Source organism: Neopsephotus bourkii, unplaced genomic scaffold, assembly GCF_033783945.1.
Source record: "Neopsephotus bourkii isolate Nb327-2 ecotype Australia unplaced genomic scaffold, CSIRO-AGI_Nbou_v1 NB_33, whole genome shotgun sequence".
Lineage (NCBI taxonomy): Eukaryota > Metazoa > Chordata > Aves > Psittaciformes > Psittacidae > Neopsephotus > Neopsephotus bourkii.
This window is the reverse complement of record NW_026900550.1, coordinates 1,445,001-1,461,648: the sequence shown is the minus strand read 5'-3', so window position 1 is coordinate 1,461,648 and position 16,648 is coordinate 1,445,001. Positions and strand designations below refer to the sequence as shown.

Sequence of the window (16,648 nt, the reverse complement as noted above, 5' to 3'; positions counted from 1 at the left end):
TATAACAAGGGAAAGTGTAGAGTCCTGCATCTGGGCAGGAACAACCCCAGGTTCCAGTATAGGTTGGGGAACGACCTGTTAGAGAGCAGTGTAGGGGAGAGGGACCTGGGGGTCCTGGTGGACGACAGGGTGACCATGAGCCGACACTGTGCCCTTGTGGCCAAGAAGGCCAATGGCATCCTGGGTTGTATTAGAAGGGGGGTGGTTAGTAGGTCGAGAGAGGTCCTCCTTCCCCTCTACTCTGCCCTGGTGAGACCTCATCTGGAATATTGTGTCCAGTTCTGGGCCCCTCAGTTTAAAAAGGACAGGGACCTGCTGGAGAGAGTCCAGCGCAGGGCAACTAAGATGATTAAGGGAGTGGAGCATCTCCCTTATGAGGAAAGACTGAGGGAGCTGGGTCTCTATAGTTTGGAGAAGAGGAGATTGAGGGGTGACCTTATTAGTGTATATAAATATATAAAGGGGGAGTGTCACGAGGATGGAGCCAGGCTCTTCTCAGTGGCAAACAATGAAAGGACGAGGGGTAATGGGTACAAATTGGAGCACAAGAGGTTCCACTTAAACCTGAGAAGAAACTTCTTCTCAGTGAGGGTGACGGAACACTGGAACAGGCTGCCCAGGGAGGTTGTAGAATCTCCTTCTTTGGAGACATTTAAAACCCGCCTGGACACGTTCCTGTGTAACCTTATCTAGGTGTTCCTGCTCCGGCAGGGGGATTGGACTAGATGATCTTTTGAGGTCCCTTCCAATCTCTAACATACTGTGATACTGTGATACTGTGATACCACAGCACGTCAAGCCCAGGGGGGAACTGGGAGTTACCTGGAAGGAAAGGGCGTCTGCTGGGTCGGACTCGTTGTTCAGCGCGTGGTATTGTACTCCTTTCCCTTGCTATTTTCTCTTATCATTGTTGTCGCTGGTGGTATGCTTCAGTATGAATTAGAGTCAAAGGCAGCCGAGTGGTATGTCACGATTGATATTGCCAATGCATTTTTCTCAATTCCTTTGGCAACAGAGTGCAGGCCGCAGTTTGCTTTTACTTGGAGGGGTGTCCAGTTCACTTGGAACCATCTGCCCCAGGGCTGGAAACATAGCCCTACCATTTGCCATGGACTGATCCAGACTGCACGGGAACAGGGGCAAGCCCCAGAACACCTGCAATACATTGATGACATTATTGTGTGGGGCGAGACAGCGGAAGAAGTCTTTGAGAAAGGGAGGAAAATAATCCAAATCCTGCTGAAAGCCGGTTTTGCCATAAAACGAAGTAAGGTCAAGGGACCTGCACAGGAGATTCAATTTTTGGGAATAAAATGGCAAGATGGACGTAGACAGATCCCCACAGATGTAATCAACAAGATAACAGCAATGTCTCCACCAACTAATAAGAAAGAAACACAAGCTTTCTTGGGTGCAGTGGGGTTCTGGAGACTGCACATCCCAAATTACAGTTTGATTGTAAGCCCTCTCTATTATGTGACCCGTAAGAAGAATGATTTTAAATGGGGACCTGAGCAACAACAAGCCTTTGAGCAAATTAAACGCGAGATAGTTCATGCAGTGGCCCTTGGACCAGTTTGGACTGGGCCAGATGTAAAAAATGTATTGTACACCGCAGCTGGGGAGAATGGCCCTACCTGGAGCCTCTGGCAGAAAGCTCCAGGAGAGACTCGAAGTCGACCCCTTGGTTTTTGGAGTCGGGGATACAAAGGATCTGAGGCAAGCTATACCCCAACTGAGAAAGAGATACTGGCAGCCTATGAAGGGGTTCGAGCTGCTTCAGAAGTGATTAGCACCGAAGCACAGCTCCTCCTGGCACCCCGGTTGCCCGTGCTGGGCTGGATGTTCAAAGGCAGGGTCTCCTCTACGCATCATGCAACTGATGCTACATGGAGTAAATGGGCTGCGCTAATTACACAACGAGCTCGAATAGGAAATCCCAGTCATCCAGGCATTCTAGAAGTCATCATGGACTGGCCAGAGGGCAAAGATTTTGGAATGTCACCAGAGGAGGAGGTGATGCATGCTGAAGAGGCCCCACCATATAATCAGCTGTCAGAAAGTGAAAAGCAGTATGCCTTGTTTACTGATGGGTCCTGCCGTATTGTGGGAAAACATTGGAGATGGAAGGCAGCTGTATGGAAGCCTCGATGACAAGTTGCAGAAACTGCTGAAGGAGAGGGTGAATTGAGTCAGTTTGCCGAGGTGAAAGCTATCCAGCTGGCCCTGGACATTGCTGAATGAGAAAAGTGGCCAGTACTTTATACTGACTCATGGATGGTGGCAAATGCCCTGTGGGGGTGGTTGCAGCAATGGAAGCAGAACAACTGGCAACGTAGAGGTAAACGTATCTGGGCTGCTGCACTGTGGAAAGATATTGCTGCCAGGGTGCAGAACCTGGTGGTGAAGGTACGTCATGTAGATGCCCATGTACCCAAGAGTCGGGCCCCTGAGGAACACCAGAACAACCAACAAGTGGATAAAGCTGCTAAGATTGAAGTGGCTCAGATGGACTTAGATTGGCAACATAAAAGTGAATTATTTTTGGCCCGGTGGGCCCATGACACTTCAGGCCATCAGGGCAGAGATGCAACATATAGATGGGCCCGTGATCGAGGGGTGGACTTAACAATGGACACTATTGACCAAGTTATTCACGAGTGTGAAACGTGCTGCAATTAAACAAGCCAAACGGTTAAAACCTCTTTGGTATGGAGGACGATGGCTGAAGTATAAATATGGGGAGGCCTGGCAAATTGACTACATCACACTGCCACCAACCCGTTAAGGTAAGCGCCATGTGCTTACCATGGTGGAAGCAACCACCGGATGGCTGGAAACGTACACTGGACCCCCCGCCACTATCCTGGGCCTTGAGAAACACATTTTGTGGCAACACGGCACCCCAGAGAGAATTGAGTCAGACAATGGGACTCATTTCTGGAATAACCTTATAGACACTTGGGCCAAAGAGCATGGCACTGAGTGGGTATATCACATCCCCTACCATGCACCAGCTTCTGGGAAAATCGAAAGGTACAATGGGCTGTTATAAACTACACTGAGAACAATGGGTGGGGGAACTTTCAAGAATTGGGATACACACTTACCAAAGGCCACCTGGTTGGTCAACACGAGAGGATCTGCCAACAGGGCTGGCCCAGCCCAATCAGAATTTTTACATATTGTAGAGGGGGACAAAGTTCCTGTGGTGCATATGAAGAATTTGCTGGGGAAGACAGTCTGGGTTATTCCTGCTTCAAGTAAAGGCAAGCCCACTCGTGGGATTGCTTTTGCTCAGGGACCTGGATACACTTGGTGGGTAATGCGGGACGATGGGGAAGTCCGATGTATACCTCAAGGGGATTTAATTTTAGGGGAAAACGGCCAATGAACTTAATTGTATGTTATTGCCTGCTGTGTAATACTTTAATAGCCCATCAACCAGATGTCTTCAGGCCACCAGCGACTAGCCCTGACTTCCCTTCAACCATCATCCCAACAGAGAATGAACTTTGACAGAACCAGACAAGTTCTACAGTAAGGGAATGATCAGCATCAGCAGGCAACGGCCCAATACTGCATGCAGCCTTTCCTGTTCTGAAAGACTGTTACAAGAGATGGAGCCTGACATCATGGACCAGATGGACTCAGCAGCTTTATAGGGACTAGTCCATGCACTAAGATAGAAGTGCACTGAGATCAGAGTGATGGTATATTGAAAATGTAGGATCTGAGCATGACGTGAATGGTATGGAATAAGGGGTGGATAATGTCCTGGGTTTAGCAGTAGCAGTCATTTTTCTCTTTCTTGGTAGCTGGTGCAGTGCTGTGTTTTGACTTTCGGGCTGGGAACAAAGTTGATAAAAATGATGTTTTGGTTTGGCCAAGGACTTTGTGAGCCTCATGCTCTGCCAGGGAGGAGGGGAAGCCGGGAGGAAGCAGAGACAGGACACCTGACCCAAACTGACCAAAGAGGTATTCCATACCACAGCACGTCATGCCCAGGGGGGAACTGGGAGTTACCTGGAAGGACAGGGGGTCTGCCAGGTCGGACTCGTTGTTCAGCGCTTGGTATTGTACTCCTTTCCCTTGTTATTTTCTCTTATCATTGTTGTCGCTGGTGGTAGCGGTGGAGATTTGTATTGTACATTAGTTGCTAGACTGTTCTTATCTCAGCCCGGGGGAGTTGCATTCTTTTCATTCTCCTCCCCATCCCTCTGGGAGTGGGGAAGGCGGCGGCAACCCCTGGGGAAGGGGGGGGGGTCTAACGTGGGCCTCGATTGCTTCCAGCCTGGCACCACTCACTGGGAGTAAGTGCACAAGTTGTCTGGCTAGGGTTAAACCACGACAGCATGTAACCGGGGACAATTCACTGCATAGTTTTGGTTACTCGCTCTTGCACAAGGAAGTCCATATGGACTTACTGACCAACCCAGGTTTTAAGCATGCACTGAAATGCCCTGTCATAGATATTGTGTGGAATAATTCTTCAAAGTTAGCAAATTGCAAATGAATCCATAATCAAGGCAAAACATGGCAAAAAGATAAAATACAGGGTTTCTTTTCTTAAAACTTTATGATAACTTCTACTGGATATAATTAAAGGTTATGATTTAAAGAAAATGTATTCTAGGGTTAACTGTAGTAGTGATCACTTCTAACTAGAACGAACTAGTTAGAACTGGAAAGATCACCTACACAAATATGTGGACTTCATTGACTAGATTTTAGATCATATAATGAGCTGATTCCATAATACCCTTTTAGCAGTCAAATCCAGGCCACACAACATTTCAGACTGAAATTGCCTGATTGTGATACATCAGTAACTGTTGGCAGGAGAAAAACAGTCTCTTTTAAAGAATTTATAGATTTCACAGCACGCTGTCTTCACTGCCACCCCTGTCCACAATCACTGGAAAAGAATTACTTTGTGCAGAGAAGTGATAACATCTTAGGGGAGAAGAGGATCACACTGTCACTTGGTGAATATATGCTGTAAAAACCCATCAGGTGTCTCAGATAATGAGGGACTTGCTGCTGGGATTCTGTCAGGCAGCAATTTTTACTTCGATTACCTAAAAATCACTCCATCTGTCTCTCAACTTTATATCGTCTATAAATTTTCACTCTTTCTCAAAAGGTTACTGAATGAATGTCAATCTTTCCCCAACTGTACGAGTAACCTTAAAAAATCAGCATTTTTATTACATCACAAATTCCAGTAAATTTTTGTATGTTAATCTATTTTCAGAATAATAATATTGACCTTTACACATACTAGTTATAAGTTCTTGTGGTTTTCATGTAATGATCCTATCTTAAGCAAAAGACAGACAACTACAGTTAAAAAAAATAAAAATCAAGGGGTATTTTTCCAGGAAAAGAGCAAATGAAATACAAGGCTACAGCTGGAAGAGATCTTGCAAGAGACTGCATGTAAATGTGAACATGTTTTTCAAAAAGTAGGTATCTACTCCATCTTGGTAGCTTTGTTTCACAATATTGGTAGTGAACAACATTTCTTTGTCCAAGAATCACAGACTGGTTTGGGTTCAAAGGTGTCCTAAAGCTCATCCAGTTACAACTTCATGCCATGGGCAGGAACACCTTCCACTAGACGAGGTTGCTCCAAGCCCCTTTCAGCCTGGCTTTGAACACTGTCAGGGATGGGGCAGCCACAGCTTCTCTGGGCAACCTGTGCTGGCACCTCACCACCCTCAGAGGGAAGAACTTCTGCCTAAGGTCTCATCTCAATCTCCCCTCTGTCAGGTTAAAGCCATTCCACCTTGTCCTGTCACTACATGACCTGGGAAAATGTCCCTCTCCAGATTTCTTTTAAGTCTTCTTTAGATATTGGAAGACTGTTATAAGGTTTCCCTGGAACCTTCTCTTCTCCAGGATGAACAAGGCAAGAAAATACTTTATTTTTCATTCTTGAGCTTAGTTGACAGTTGCTGGAAAATAGTTTCTACTGCTGCTCGCATGCACTGATTTAGCAGTGTTCTACTGATCAGTAAGATCTGGCATTTTATAAAAACATGTTTAATTAAATTTAATAAAAACATAATGCTTTTTTTTTTTTTTTTCAAAGTTAAATTCCTGTTCAGGCAGTAACTGGTTATGCAAAATAAGAGTAGCAATGATCTGATTCCCATTTCACAGGTGAAAAAAAACAGTCACACAGAGAAAGTGGTTATGTTCAAGGCCACAGACCAATTCAAAAGCAACACTGGTATTAGTGGTTTTACTATATAAATCAGTTTGAAATATTTAAGATTGAGAAAGCTTAAATGTGTGGCATTTAAGAAACAAAACCATTTTTATCTCCTTAAAGATGTTTGTGCAGAAATTGTTTTAAGGATTAAAAGGTGCTTAAAGTACTAAAGCCCCTTTAAAACCTTAAGCTTCTAAAATGTTTTATGAACATAGAGATGACACATCACCCTGAGAATACAGAAATGGACATGATAATAGAGCTTGGTTCTGGAAAGCAAGAGCTTGTGCCAAGAATGGTCAAAGCTTGATCATAAAAGAGACAGACTGGGACAGTGGCTTTGTGATTCTTGGTATGGATGTGCTGATTCTAGGCTTGTGAAAGGGCCTAGTAAGTAATCATCCTAGACTCATGGTCCACATGGAAATACCACTTAGACTGGTAGAGGGGTCATCAGCAGTGGAAGCAAGGCAAAGACAAAAACGGTTAAGCTCAGAGATAGAAATTGCTATTGTTGGCACCGGCAAGAGTCTCCTGAGGCTGGTGGTGTTTGGCAGAGGGATTTCCCTGAGTGGAACTGATGCAGAAACAGCGTTTTGAACCTCCAACCAGACTGGGGTTCAGGGAATGGTGTCTGAATTAATTTTAGGGTACTTCTTCTGGCAATGCCTTTAGGTTATTGAGCCCAGCCCATGTTGCTGTTACCACTGTCTGATCAATACCTAGGGAACTACCTTTAGAGCTTCATTAGCAAGTAATAGAGTTTTAGCTCCTTAAGGACAGTTTGCACAAACCTCTCACATAAAAGAATTTATTTTTTTTTTAACCAAGATTGCAAACTATTTAAAATCACAGAATCAGGTTGTATACTACATTTGATTGAAGACAGCTGAGCAAAAACATATAAAGAGAAAATTTCATCTTTTGTCCATTATAGGAAAACCCCCACCCATAAAAAATGTATTTATTTGGAGAGTTCCATGTTTTGAGCTTGCCTAGCTAGACATTCCTCCTTTATAACTCTGTCCTTGCAGATGTACCTCTTTGTCTGTGCCTGCTTATTAACTCCCCTGGTCAGACCAATCTTGACTATTTTTTTAATAACAACCCCTTACAGGTAAAACTCTCAGCAGAATTTATCTTCTATCATAAGAAGATAAGGTCTACAAATGCTAGACTCTAATCCCGCTAGGGCATATTACAGGTCATTACATCTACTTGCACCACCTTATTTAACCCTCAAGGATTTGTTTAGCATTGTTTCTTGCAAACTGGGGATAGAGCCGAATCTTTGCCATAATATCTGTTTCCTCAGGCAGCCATCCCAGTGTTTGAGTCAAGAAGGGTAATGTACTCACAGAAAATATTTTTTGTGCTTTGCTGTTTTCACTGAAGCTAACATAAATATTTAGTTGGGAGATTACCCATACTGCAATTTCAAAGTACTTAAGAAACATAAAAATTAATAACAATTTTCAATTAATGAGAAATAAATAGCCTAATTTTATTTAATGTACATGATCATAACAATCAGCTAAATAGCTAATTTCAACTGCTATTTTGGATAAATGGAGGATGGAGTAAAAGGGAAGAGACTCCTGCGTGAAAACTCTTTTTTTTTTCTTAAAGCAGCTCTTCACATTGAAACATTAAAACATCTAGAAACAAATCAAAGTTTGGAAAGATTAACTATGCAATAGAAATATATGTTACTAGCAATTCAAAGAATGCCTTTTTCCTCAGTAAATGAAGAGATTGTATGTACATAACACAGTGGTAAGAGAAATACCCACACTTAAACTCCTTCTAGTAATCTATATACATTCCCCATACAGCTGTGCTTGTCACTGAAACTCCTGCTGTTGGGGAGTCACAGAAAACTCTTCCATCACAGTATTTTCTTGGCCAAAAGAGCTTCTATCTGCCTGCCTGTTGAACCATGTTATGTGCTCATAGTATCATAATAGTAACCATAGAATCACAGAGTGTTTTGGATTGGAAGGGACCTTTAAAGCTTATCGAGTTCCAACCCCTGGCCATAGGCAAGGACACCTTCCCCTAGACCAGATTGCTCCAAGCCCTGTCCATCCTGGCCTTGAGCATTGCCAGGGATGGGGCATTAAGAGTAGTAGTGTGTTACCTACTGGTAACCCTACTAGTTACCTACTACAAGTACTAGATAGTGTTACCTACTAACTGGTAACCTACCAGGTAATTTGGTCAGGGTTTAAAACATTCATTCTGAGGGAGAAACTACTTTTCAGTGAGAAAGAAATGAAAGTGGGAAACTGGAGGAAAAGGAAAATTACAAAGAAGGACAATGTTCAGGTATGAAATTAAAGATCCAAGTTTCTGTTTCTATTTAATAACAAATACAAACTTAGGCTGTGGATCAGTTTTGGCACCCACACTATGTCACTCATGGTTAGACTGTGAAAGCCATGACTTTGGACTCAGTACTTATGTTTTCTTGTTTTGGGTTTTTTTAGGGTTTTGTGTTTTCCCCCACCCCCTATCGATTACACAGTATTTATTTTTTTTTTATTGATCTGTATTTTTGGCTTCTGGCATATTATTTGCTTTCTTATTTTCCTCTGTAGCTGCCTGTCGTGGTTTAACTCACAACCAGACAGCTTGTGCACTCACTTCCCCCCCCCCCCCCCTTCTTGCCCTCCCCCTACTCCTGGGGGAACCGAGAGGAGAATCAAAAAGAATGCAACTCCCACGGGTTGAGGTAAGAACAGTTTAGTAACTAAGGTATAACACAGATCACTACTGCTGCCACCAATAATAGTAATGATAAAGGAAATAACAAGGGAAGAGAATACAACACCCCATCACCAGGTGACCGATAACTCGCCCCCCCCAGCCCGACCAAGAACCGACCGATACCTCCTCCAACCCTGCAGTTCACCTAGTCCTTCCGGCTAACTCCCAGTTACCTCCTGGGCATGACGTGCTGTGGTATGGAATACCTCTTTGGTCAGTTTGGGTCAGGTGTCCTGTCTCTGCTTCCTCCCGGCTCCCCTCCTCCCTGGCAGAGCATGAGGCCCACAAAGTCCTTGGCCAAACCAAAACATCATTGTTTTTCAGCTCTGTTCCCAGCTGAAAGTCAAAACACAGCCCTGCACCAGCTACCAAGAAAGAGAAAAATGACTGCCACTGCTAAACCCAGGACACTGCCCTAGGCTCACTCCAGCAAAAACAAATATCAGTAAACTGTAGGTGTAGGTAGACAGATTGCCTAGGAGTGACAAGATCATTCAAATTGGAGAATAATTCCCAGTGAATTTTCTCACACCCCTTATTCCCTCAAATATTTGATGTGAGAACTGAGAGTATGAACAGCAAGTACATACCTCAGAAGAGGATAATGTCCCAGTAACAGTGGGAGACAAGAAAAGTGGTTGAGTTCTCTGAAGAGTGTCTGCTTCAATTAGTGCAGGCAAAAGAGTGAGACATTCTGGGCAGAAAAACCTGTCTGAACGGCTGGAATTTTGCAGTACGTGTTCAGAATCAGTCAAGATTAACTTACTTTTTTTTATTTTCTGAATCAGGGGAGGTCAACCAACCTAGTATCTTTACAGTAGAATATTTTCTAGTGCTACAAGAAAAGTAGTGATGCCCTGGCACAGGTTGCCCAGAGAAGCTGTGACTGCATCTTCCCTGGCAGTGATCAAAGCCAAGTTGCATGGGGCTTGGAACAGCCTGGTCTAGTGGAAGGTATCCCTACCTGTGGCAGGGGGTTGGAACTGGATGAGCCTTAAGGTTCTTTCCAACCCAAACCATTCTGTGATTCTATCAATCATTAGTCTTTAGCAGCAGGTGAAGAAAAACACCAATGCAGCATGCACACTGCTTTCAATTACTTCCTATCAGGTAGTAAACAAGCAAAGAACAGAAGTGTTATTAATTCTTGCTGTTGGAGTAACCTTTCTCTGAGGCCAACAAAATGGATTGCAACACCACTGGATTCTGAAAGGTAAGGATATATTTCTACTGGAGTTGAAAAATGTGATCAAAAGGAACTGCTTAGGTGACAGCAACAAGAATGAAGAACTTGTTCACTTGCTACACAAATGTCCTGCATTTATTCAGCAATCAATCCTAGGAATCAGTAGGAAATTAAAACCCAAACAGCTTCCAGCTGTGGCATACACACCCAGGATAAATTCAACCAAATCATCAGGAAACATCAAACCTGCTGCATTTGCAGCTGTCCTTCATTTTATACACTTCAAAATAACTAGTTCAGTTTACATAGGAGTTTTTGATTCCTCGGAAGGGACATTCTGCTAGGCCCTGGCAGAATTGCCAGTTAAAAGACTGGCAAAATATTTTTGGTCATTAATTTCAACCCAGAGTCATTACTTCTTCAATGAATCTGGTAAATGCCACTGACATTTGTAATTATGAAAATTTTAAGTGATGGCTGCACACCACATGTCTGTGACTTGATGTGTTAAGAAGTGTTTTTTTCATATTCTAGGTAGCTTGTTTAATATCACAAATTTAAGCCTGCCTATTCCACAGCAGAAAGAGTTCAGTAATACCCTTATATTTTCATTTGCACATACCTGAAAAGTTTAATAATTTGCTCTGCTCCCCCCCCCCCAAAAAAAAAAGATTGTGGACACTTGTGCACTTGTGAGTAAAACTTCCATTGCCTCTTATCCAAATATTAACTATTAAAATTTTAACTTTGGTTGCTCCTCAGCATTTTGTAATTTTTTAAAATAGTTTATCAATGCACTTCCTTTGATATTCCCATCTGTTAATCCTTTGTTCTTTTTTCACCCTGTGGCATCTACATAGGCCTCCTGGTTCAAAACAGCATGTTTTTTACTCAAAATTACTCTCAATTTTTTTAACTGAATTTCCTTTTGCATCCTTTGTGTTGACTTAAAATTAGTGACTGGACTATTAACTTCTCTTTAAATTTCTCAGGCTGGAGACAATTTATGTACTACCAAGTATTTCTGGCAGAAGCCTCTGAGCTGCAGCCCAGTACAAAATCACAGTGACTTTTTTGCATTGCTATAATAAAATAAAGCTTCCTCTGTTTTCCTATGATGTAAAAATGCTTTCACTGTATTAAAATGAGAAAGAATTATGCAAAGACACTAAGAATCTGAACCATATCATGCTTATATCCAGTCTCATTACTGACCCACTGGAGGAATCTGATCATATTGTAGTCACAAGTCACATATTTTACCGCATATGGAAATATTTGTCTCAGTGGAATGTTGTTAAGCTTATTTAATGTGCTGTGAATTTCTGAGATAACAAGTGCTATAACAAAGTGCAGAATTGTTTACTAAGGACTCACAGCAAGGAAGCTAGTACATTTTTAAGGTTTTCTGAAATTCGGTGCTACAGAATTTAGATTATATTAGGACAAGCTGTGAGGTTTCAAACTGTTTTTTCTGAAAATATTTTCCACAGACAGTATTTAAAAGTACTGTAGAAGTAGTTATAGAGATGCACAGAACTAATCAAGAAGAGAGGTTAAGATGAGAAAACTAACCATTTTAATTTATAACAACTTTTGCCATTAGACCACAGCAGGGATTTCTAGTTAGGCTTCTGTCTTAATTACTCTCTGTTGTGAATCAAATGTAATAAGCAAATTCCCTTCAACTCAAAGAATCTGTAGAGATGTAAATGACCTACATATTCTTCAGAGCAATATAATAATATTATAAAATGTCAAATATCAAATATAATAACCATAACATAGTATCTGATAACATCACAGAAAAATTCTATATATGAACTGCATGCATAAAAAACTGCTACATATTTGCAATGCCGTTTTATTCCCGTGTTTCGTCTATTCTTTTATTTTTATGTGTATTTAAATTCCAGCAGACAAATAACATTTTTTTACTGTAACTCATCATTTTTGCTTCTCTGTTTTACCACCATTTGCTACCTGACATGGAAAATCGAAAACATGGGACCCTTTCTGTCCTGACCATCATAGTTGTTCTGTCCTTTCCATTATCAGGGTGTATAAAAGAATCAACATGTAAAGAAAGTGTATGGATTCAGAACATTGATTTCTTCTTCAGGTTTATGTTGAGATTTTTCCACATACAGAGCTGGTGCTGATAAATTAAGACACTTCTGGCTCACACCTAAGGAAAGTCCTCTACTACACAACTTCAAGACATTTGGTAATATTACTTCACAGTTCTTAAAAAGTTCAAATTATTTCCTCAATGGCCTAGTATGGTAAATTCAAATTCAGTTTATTCATCCTAAAAGGATATTTGGTCTAGCTAGATGAAATACATTGGAATGAACTGTTAGTGAAACATGCAAAAGGTCAACCTCACCACTAAAAAAGTCAGACACTTCAGGTGATGTTTCCTTTTGTTTGCCCTCTGTGGAATCAAGATAATCTATTTACATCTCAGAGGCTCAAAGCTTTATCTCCAGTGCTGAAAAACTATGCAAATATTTTCATAAAGGGCAAATTAGAAAGATAATTACAAAAATCAGTTCAGAAATATCCTGTAACTGCTACTGATATAGTTTATTTTGAGCACAGTAGGATACTTATATGCAAACTAATTTTGCTGCCATTCATGTAATTAGCAGATAAAGATTAATAAATACATGTGGGAAGATGTCCCCAAGACAAAAAAGTCTGCAATAACTCATAGACCTTATAGACAAATGAATAATTATTCTGGTCAAAGAGCATTCTGGAGCTATTCTGTATCTGCCTGTTGTTTCATTGATTAACCTCTAGCAGGTTTGGGTTTTTTTTTAGAAGTCTGAATTTAATAAACATATACAGAAGAAACATTCGGTGGCTTGCACTCATTATTTTTTGTTTTGAAACAGAAAAAAATCTCAGTCATCACCCTGTTACTATCTTATAGTAAACAGGGAATTGTAACTTTGACTTTAAATTTATCCATTTCAATGGATTTTCATTTCTTCCGTGCCTGAATTTGTCAGAGGCTGCTAAATTTACAGAACAGAAAAATCAGAAAGTTCAGGATTCAGAATTTGTCCAAGGTTAATTTTTCTGCCTCAGTAGCTTTTGCAAAGTAAGCTTGAAACTGTTGTAACTACAGGTTTCTACTGCATCATTTACAGCTCCATCTTTTATCTGTAGACTGGAGCCTGCAGATAAAGATTTAAAGGAACAGAAAAATGACAGCACCTGGTGCTAAGAACACATAATAGATATGTTGGAGAAGATGTTGCAACCATAGAGCTTTCATGTGTACTTAATCAGTAATATACTACTGACTTGCCATTAGAAAAATAAGAAGGTACACACTGCCCCAAATTAGTGATAAAGACCTTTTTCCTAATGTTTAATCTAAATCTTCCCTCTGTCATGTGAAAACCATTACCACTTGTCCTGTCACTACAGGCCCTTGTCCAAATCCCCTCTCCAGGTTTCCTGTAGCCTCTTTGGACACTGGAAGCTGCTCTAAAGTCTCCCTGGAGCCTTCTCCAGGCTGAACAAGCCCAGTTCTCTCAGCCTGGCTCCAGAGCAGAGCTGCTTCAGCCTTCGCAGCATCTCCATGGCCCCCTCTGGACTTGTTCCAACAGGTCCATATCCATCTTGTGCTGTTGCCTCACAGCTGGGCACAGGGCAGCAAGGAGTTCTCCTCAGAGCATGGCAGAGGGGGAGAATCCCCTCCCTTGACCTGCTGTTCACACTCTGGGGATGCAGTCAGCACACAGGGGGGTTCTGGCTCAAGTGCACACTGCTGGGTCATGGGTATCATCAACCACCAATCCCAAGTCCTTCTCCTCAGGACTGCTCTCTATCCCGTCTCTGTCCAGCCTGTAGTTGTGCTTGGGATTGCCCCAGATCAGGTGCAAGAACTTATATAAGAAGTTATATAAGAAGTTCCTGCACCTAGGTTGTTTAGAGGTGGGTGATTTAATTAGAGCTTTAAACCATAATTTTAATATAACATTGTAATCATAACCTTTTTACGAAGAGAGGTCTTTGGTAATCAATATTCCAGAGAGAAAATGATGATGATGTAAGACCAATTTAGAGTACTGGTAGAGCAGTTGACTGTACAGATCTTTTGCATTCAAGACTGATCAAGCAAAAGATTTGTTGTATATAGTTCATCACATCCACCCAACACTTTAAATAAAAGTGGAAGAAACAAAAGATTGTTAACATTTACTGCATGTAACAGTTATTTCCTCCTGCTAATATTCCCTTAATTCCACTTACTGGAAAGGTACTTGTACCTTGAAACTAAGTGCTCATCATATTTTGTACTAACTGAAGTCCTTGCCAAGGACTGAACAATTTGCAGTCAGGATTTCCCCTACTCAAGACAAGAGTTGACAAAAGCATATATAGTTAATGCCGTGTTCGGAAAGAAATAACTTCTACTCAAGGGTGACATTATGCCTTCGCACCCATATGGAACCCAGTAATGCTCCTAAGCATGAGTATGACATGACCAGCAGTGAGTGTGGTTTTTGGTAACAGGAAACTACACCAAAGTACTGATCCTAACTTAATGACAACCTATTTGTCTAGTTCTTTCTTTATGTTTCTGATATTAATACAGTCACTGTTTCAGGAAATGAAACACTGGTGATGCAGATAGTGAAGAGTGGGGTTGATTGAAGAATAGGGTGGATTGAAGAATTGGGTTGATTGAAGAATAGAGTTGTAAATAAGTAACCTCAAGAACCTTGGGCTTTGTTAGCAACTGTAGAGAAAACAAAAATTACTAAGATAAGCTTTGCCAGAACCACCTGGTAGTTACTGATATGACAATGATCCTAAAAAAAGTGATGAAAAAATAACCACTGGGGGTCAGAAAGCCCACTACCACATTTTTGTATGTATACAGGAGGCATTGTCTAAGAAGTATGATGTAATGTATGTAATCTAATGAATATGTATGTTTAAGGACAATATAATCACGGCCTGGTTGATGCTTGGGAGAGACACGCTTGGAGGAACTATCCCCAGTATCTCCCGGGACCGCAATAAAGGATATCTGCTTGTCAACTTAAACTTTGCTGGAGAGTTCCTGGAGTTTTCTCCAAATCAATAACAAAAGATTAAAAAAGAAGTAACTAAAATATAGAATTAATTGGTTGATTTAAATGCTGTCCTGTAAGTAGGTTTTTTATATCCTTTCAAGGGTAAATTGATATTCCTCTGTGATATCAATGTAATTACATCGATCCTCAGATCAGCTAATAATATTACTCAAACCATCTAGGACAGCTGCCTTTCACTTCTCAGTTTCAGCTGTGACATGGTAACCTTAGAGGTACTAAGGAGCAGTCTCAGAGATACAACACGTTACAAAACCCCAAAATTATAGAACTATTTTAGTGTTATTTAAAGTCTCACTCAGTTTTGTGAAATCAGTCCAAATTCTTCCATTGACTTAAGTAGCTTTTGAAAGTTTTAGAAAACTACTAATCAGAATCTAGGTCTTATTTATCAAAACCAAATCGTCTCTATAATACAAAGGTATTAAATACTAGGATTGTTTAGGCAGAAAAAAATTCTGAATATTCTGAAAAAAATAATTTTGTTCTTAAAGAGAGTAAGTTTAGATTTTATTATATATTAGGAAGTTCTACCCTGTGAGTGTGGTGAAGCATGGGCATGTGGGGAGTGAAGGCGGTAAGATTTGCCTGCAGAACAGTTTGGGATCGAGCTCTGAGGCGTTAATGCTTAACAAGCCCTGAAGCGATGAGTTGGAAAGTTGAAGGACAGGAAAGGTTGAAAAACAAGCCTTGGGGGGATGGGCCCGGATGTTGGATCCAGGGGATTGCCAGAGGGCCTGAGACTGTGGGGTGAAGTTGTCATTGTCTGGACTTGTGCTCGGCCTTGTGATTGGACTATTTACCTGAAGGTTTTTACTGGGGTCAATGAGATTCAACGTAGCATATTTGTGCAGGCTGGGAAAGTACCAAACAGGAGGATAGAAAGGGCTTGCTTGTAATAAAGTTGGATTTGAGTCTTCATTTGGATTTGAGTCTTCTCATCAATTTGAGTCCGTGTCATGATACTCCACAAATGCAGTTCTCAGAAAAGTGCAGAAAGGCAGTAATAGAGTGTTATTTCTACCCTCTGTTACAGTTGGCCAGTGATGAATCAAGCTAGAACCTAGAAACTGGAATCCCTGTGCACTAGTCCCATATCTGCTGTGGAGCATGACTGAGCAAACCACAAGCACTTCTGGCCTGTGCTTCAACTTAACTAGCTGTTAAAAGTAAGATTGAATTCTGTATAAACGGAATCTGAATAATGATGATCAGACCATCACAGAAACTCAAAATAAGAAAGGCTTGTTTGTTTATCAGTCCACACCCTAAAATTGTATAAAAGAACTTGTGAAAGTGGGCTTAAAAACAAACCAACCAACCAACCAACCAACCAAGCAACCAAGCAAACCA

At 41.2% G+C, this 16,648-nt stretch overlaps 1 protein-coding gene across 1 annotated transcript in view; it reads left to right on the top strand.

The window, feature by feature from the left end:
• The first annotated feature begins 1,095 nt into the window (after positions 1 to 1,095).
• LOC133207720 (uncharacterized) overlaps positions 1,096 to 16,648 on the top strand; it is a 170,990-nt gene continuing 155,437 nt past the window's right edge. Inside the window, exon 1 of the mRNA XM_061344824.1 lies at positions 1,096 to 2,388. Within this exon, the coding sequence (XP_061200808.1) occupies positions 1,369 to 2,154 (786 nt within the window). The 5' untranslated portion in view covers positions 1,096 to 1,368 and the 3' untranslated portion in view covers positions 2,155 to 2,388. The remainder of the gene's footprint in view (positions 2,389 to 16,648) is intronic.